Source organism: Gossypium arboreum, chromosome 11, assembly GCF_025698485.1.
Source record: "Gossypium arboreum isolate Shixiya-1 chromosome 11, ASM2569848v2, whole genome shotgun sequence".
Classification (NCBI taxonomy): Eukaryota; Viridiplantae; Streptophyta; class Magnoliopsida; order Malvales; family Malvaceae; genus Gossypium; species Gossypium arboreum.
The window spans coordinates 131,678,220-131,684,093 of NC_069080.1; the positions used below are offsets into that span (position 1 = coordinate 131,678,220).

Consider the following 5,874-nt stretch of genomic DNA (forward strand, 5'->3'; position numbering starts at 1 on the left):
CACGAGCATTCGCACACTCGCAAATCTACAAAATACAGGTTTTCGGCATTTCGGCTTTTCGACTTTTGCCGATCTAGACTAAGAAAGAGGGTGTTAGTTACACACCTGTTTGCGACGATATGCTGACGAGATCCACACACGAACCGCCTACAATTGGATTACTAACACATTAATCTAACTATTCAAATACGAACTACGTATTAACCCCTTATAATATTTGGCCAACCACACCTACAGATCATAGTAAGCTTATAAGAAAACAATAAGCAACTTATTAACAAATTTTTGTCAATGTTTACCACATAATCATAATTTCACTGCAAGCTGTCTTCCTGAGCAACAGTCACTAAATCATTTATAAATGGAGCTACGAAACTCCAAATCAAGTGCCGTTAATTTTCCTTGAAAATAGACTCATATATCTTCTATCCATAAAATTTTCAAAATTTTTGGTTTAGCCAATCAATACCAGATTTTTCTTAAAGTTTCCCATGTTTCACTGTTTGACTAATCTGACCACTCTTCATTACGAATCAAATTTCTCATTGTACAGAATTCAAAATATGTTCTTGTTTATTTCATTTGAACCTAGACTCAACAAGCTTTAATTACATAATTTATGCAGCTTCTAACTCATCTTCCACAATTTATGGTGATTTTCCAAAGTCACGTTACTGCTGCTGTCCCAAGCAGATTTATTACCAAATCACTCTTTCACACCTAACTTGCATGCTTGTTATTTAAACATGTATATCACCAATCAATCATCACATATCTATGATTTTACTTAAGTATAATCTCCATTTCATCATTTTAAAGCACAATATGTTAGCTGATTTTTCCCTTTAACATCTAAGGCACATGCATGCTCATTTGTTTGGCTCAACTTCACCTATCTTCCATTTTTCATCAAAAGAACATGAAACAACAACCATTTCCTTCATTTTAATTCATGACTAAATGCTCACAACACAACTAAAAATCAAAATATGCTTCAAGAGTTAAGGTAGAATCAAGAAGAACTCATGAACCTCAAAATAGAAGCAAGGTACCAAGAACTTACCTTCAATTTTCCTTCTCCTAATGACCGAATACTCAAGAGCTTTCTCCTCTCCTTTCTCTTCTCTAACTTTCAGCTATGATGAACAAAGATGGACAAAACTTTGTTCTTTTCACCCCTTTTTCTTTTAATAAAACTTCATATTTCATCCATTTAATTCTTTAATACAAAAGACATGATATTCTTATCATGAAACATTTACCTAACCCATTATCATGAAACATTTACCTAACCCATTATCATGAAACATTTACCTAACCCATTATCATGGAACATTTACCTAACCTATTATCATGAAACATTTACCTAACCCATTATCATGGAACATTTACCTAACCTATTATCAATTTGTATCAATTTGTACCATAAATTATGGATATCAAGTGTACATTTTGTCTACAACAACATGATGGTTGGCCACTTCATATAAAATGGGAGGTTTGTCATGCAAATCCTTCTATTTTGCACTCCTATTTATTTGGCCACTTCAATTTAGCCTATAGCATTTTCAAACATTTTCACATAGGTCCTATTTCATAATTTCACTCACAAATGACAAAATCAAAGCATGAAATTTTGTCAACATTCACAGAATTCCCGAAAATTGGGGCGTTACAATAACAATTATTTGAAAACAAAAATAAATCATATTTTTATATATCTATTCTTATACCCCTATTCGGCTTGGACGTGGTGATGTGAGAAGTGATAGTACCTATGGACGACCCTTCGTCTTTTGTTATTTTGCTGGCCATCAAATGACTAGCCACCCGCATGTCTCGGACCCTCCATAAAGTCAATCATCTCGGACTCTATTAGTGCGTACGCACATATACCCAAAAGGGGATAATTGAAGCCTAACAACCTCATACTACTTCACAAAAAGAATGCAAAGCAAGCCCCCATTTGACAATAATCAGCACATAACAAATTTGTCACATGATAGATCACACGAGCAGTCCATAACCCATATTGTCAGCGACATAGCACTGTCAGGCATGGAGTCCTTCCCCATATAAATACCCTAGGGCACGATGATAGCAGGATCTTTTCCCCTTCAGCAAACCTAAGCACTGCACCTAGCAACAATCTACCTCTTCTCTCCTTAATCTCTTATCTCCTTAACTCCTTTACCCTGGCTCTCCGCCTAATTAAGGTGAACCAATCTTCTTGTCACCACCACCATATTCTCATTCTCTCCTCCCTTATTATATCACAGTATCAACATCTATATCTATATACAATTTCATATTAAAAAAAAATCTATGTTCAGATTCTACCCAAAAAAGAAACTCAATGTAAATAGGGCAATTCAGTGAACTCGAATATTTTTAGGCATTTTATAGATTTAATTATTTAGTGAAATTGTAGCTCTTATACAATAATTATTGTACTTAATTTGATTGAAAGCTAATTATTTTATATCAAATATAGATTTTTCTGATTCTTACACTATTATTGCCTACTGTTCAGGCAATAAAGTATTTTTGATACTGTAGTCAACTAAGGGTTTTCTTTCCTTCTCAAATATTTAATTTAAGAATTGTCAATGAAATTTATATTTTTTTTTGTTAGTTTTCATACACATAATCTCATACTTTTTCTTTAATAATTAATGGAAAACAAAGAGAAATAATAATTTTATCTTTCTATATCTATATCTATATCTATATCTATATATAATTTCATGTTAAACAAAGTTTATCCTCCCCGCCCCCAAAAAAACTCAATGTAAACAGGATTAGAACTAAATTATATATATGTAAATTAATAGTATTTTTATAAAAAATCCTCTTTTTGTGTTTCTTTTTGATTTTTTAGAATAAGAGTTAAATTGAAAATTTTTGTAAATAGGGTAAAACTTATTGAATTTTTAGAATTGAATTAAATTAGAAAATTTTGTAAACATTGAAAGTTAAAATCGTTAAATTTTTAAGATTTAGGATCAAATTGATAGAATATGTACACATTCAGTGCTAAATTTATTATTAGGCCAATAAAAAAGCCCACTTTAGACTTAGGGTGCATTTGATAAGCTAAGTGTTGAAAAATTAAGTCCCAATTTTACTACTAAATTTTATAAATGCTGAATTTATATTAGAAAATTATTTGGTAAATTAGTAAATGTAAATACGGATATAATTATGTCATCTTATAACAGTAAATATTATTTTTAAAATATTATTGATTTTTCTATCCAAAAATTTATTTATTTTTATTTTTAATCTTATTAATGTAATATTTTATATTATTTTGATAATTTTGGATAAAAGATAAAAGATAATTTTGGATAATTTTTAAAATATAGTTTTGGGCAATCGACAATACCCTCATCAAAGATATTATATCTATGCTCAGAGTTTTATCCCTAACCTCCCTGGAAAGTACCTACAAAGCAAACTTGATGCCACTTGAGTCATGTGGCTCAAGTGGTACTGACGACACTTTAAAATCTTAGAAATTGATTTCTCCATCAGCAAGCACCAAAAAAATTAAATAAATAAAACCGTGTTGTCAGAGTTAAGGACACGTTGTCAGAGTTAAGGACACGTGATTAAATGATCCTAGTTTTTTATCAGACACTGTGGCAATACTAATCCGTTTGCGGATTAGGAATATACTGCTTTATTGATTTTATTATACATTTCAATATTTTGCAATTGGGTTTAGTAGTGGTACAAAGTAACATCGACCTCGAGACTAGCATCTCCAGTCTTGGCGTTGGAAGAAGTGGCCCGAAATAGTGCAAACCCTGTGGCCATCCTAAACGCACCTGTCCCTCCCACTATTGCCATTTCACGAATTACGCCAGGGCCAGGAACAAAATCTGTGAGGGGATATCGTGAGAACAAGCTAAAGGAGCTCCCCTTGAACTTGCCAATGGTAAACGCAAAATCAGCGTAAAAAACCGCTGTGAACTTGGTAGGGTCTCGACTTAATGCTAGGTACAGCCCTTGGGCATTTCCAACCATCTTGGATGTTCGTTCAGGCTCCAGAGTGAGGGGATCATCCATTGAATACAAGCTTCCGTATGGGGATGGGGAAAAGAAATCTTGGGTGATGTTGGCCTGAGCTATCAGGAATGTAGTAGGATTTTTACCACTGGGAATATCGTGGTAGAAGAAGCGAAGTCGGGTCATCTTTTCCACCCGAGGACCTGCCTTGATAGTTTTGGAGTAGTATTGGCCATAGACCGGTGCTACGGCGAGGCAAAATATCATTGCCCATGCAAATATCATCTGTTTTTCCATTTTTCTTCCAAATGTTTACCTCAATAATATTTGGTTTTGACACTTGAAAGTAAAGGAAAAACAATTGGTTTTGTGCTTCTTGCTTCACACAGTTGGGGTATAAATAGAATTTGTGTTGGATTTTAAAATTGCTTTTTTTTTAAATAAAATAGTTGTGTGAAAGCTTGAAATTCATGTGTCTGATTTTATTTTTGAAATCATATGGATGAAATTGTAGAGAAGAGTGTAATTGTGATTGAAGGATTGAAGTTTTATTTAATGAGACTTTACTTACGAGTTGAAAGCTTTGAATATTGAGAAATATCCCAACACGAGGTTATTATTCAAATCTAGAGTCTCAAGACATTGGAGAATTTAGGCTTAGCTCCAATAATAAAAAATTCCTCAATTATATATATATGAATAAAATATTACTTTTAAAAAATCAAATTAAAGTCAAGGTCAACACATTATTAAAATCAAATTAAAGTCAAGGACAACACATTAGTAAAATCAAACTAAAGTCAAGGTGTGTGGCAATGATAAGCAACATCCTGATAGCTTCAAGTTTTGCCACTAGTGGAAAAGTCTCATCAAAATCTATTCTTCTACTTGAGTGTATCCCTCTGCATCTAATCTTGCTTTGTTTCTTGTAATATTCTCATCCTCATTAGTTTTCTCTTTCAGTGATTTGGGTGTAATTTTCTCTTATAATTTCATGTGTCTAAAATTACTAATCTTTTTTCGAAAGAAAAAAATTCATTAATGAAAAAATTACCAAATTTAAAAATTCAACTCATGATAATTATTCTTGTTTTGGTACTATTTGTATAGACTGGAATGCTCTGTTCTAATAATAAAGCAGAATAATAAATTTTAGTTCCAAATAAATTTTGGATGGTATCAGTCCCATCGGTGCATACCGGTTAATTTCACTTGTACGAGATGTACCATATTTGTTTTAATTATTTTTAATTGGGCATGGTATATCGTAATTCATTCCATGTTTAGTTTAACTTTTATCATGTAACTCATGTTTATTTTTTTTAAATAAATAGTTTTCACACGTTAAAAAATAGTTGTAAATCCGCTGCAAAAGCAGGGATTAGTTCACGTTATTGAGCCGAATTTTAAATTATGCTTTCCTTCTCTGTGAGATCATTCACTCGAATTTTAATCTTTTTTATCAGTTTCCCAAATTTCCTATTTATTTCCTCTTGATTTTCACCGTCGATTATTATTATTTTTTAACATTAATTTTATTATAGGTTCTTATAATATCTATCAATTCTTTTTGATACAATACCTAAAATTACCCATAGTCCCTCCCAACCCTTAAATAGGAGAATAATGTGCTTCAACGCACTCAAACTCACGTCCTCATGCACTAGCAACAATACAAATGTCAATCAAGTTAAAACTTAATCGGCTTATAAAGATTATTTTTAACTTAATTACTTAATATAAAAAAAACGTTAATAACTTAACATAAATATTTTTTCAAGTTAAGTTTTTATAATTATAGCTATAAACTATTTTCACCATAAACCTTAATTTAATGTGGTAGATGTTAGTTATGCAAAA

At 31.7% G+C, this 5,874-nt stretch overlaps 1 protein-coding gene across 1 annotated transcript; it reads right to left on the bottom strand.

Moving 5' to 3' along the window:
• Positions 1-3,726: 3,726 nt before the first annotated feature.
• LOC108474822 (dirigent protein 15-like) lies at positions 3,727-4,311 on the bottom strand. Its single transcript, XM_017776849.1, has one exon. It carries the CDS (start codon positions 4,309-4,311, stop codon positions 3,727-3,729), a length of 585 nt encoding a protein of 194 aa, XP_017632338.1.
• Between the last annotated feature and the right edge of the window lie 1,563 nt (positions 4,312-5,874).

Coding starts and splice junctions, on each gene's coding strand:
- LOC108474822 (XM_017776849.1), bottom strand. CDS start 4,311: ATGGAAAAACAGATGATATTTGCATGGGCAATGATATTTTGCCTCGCC.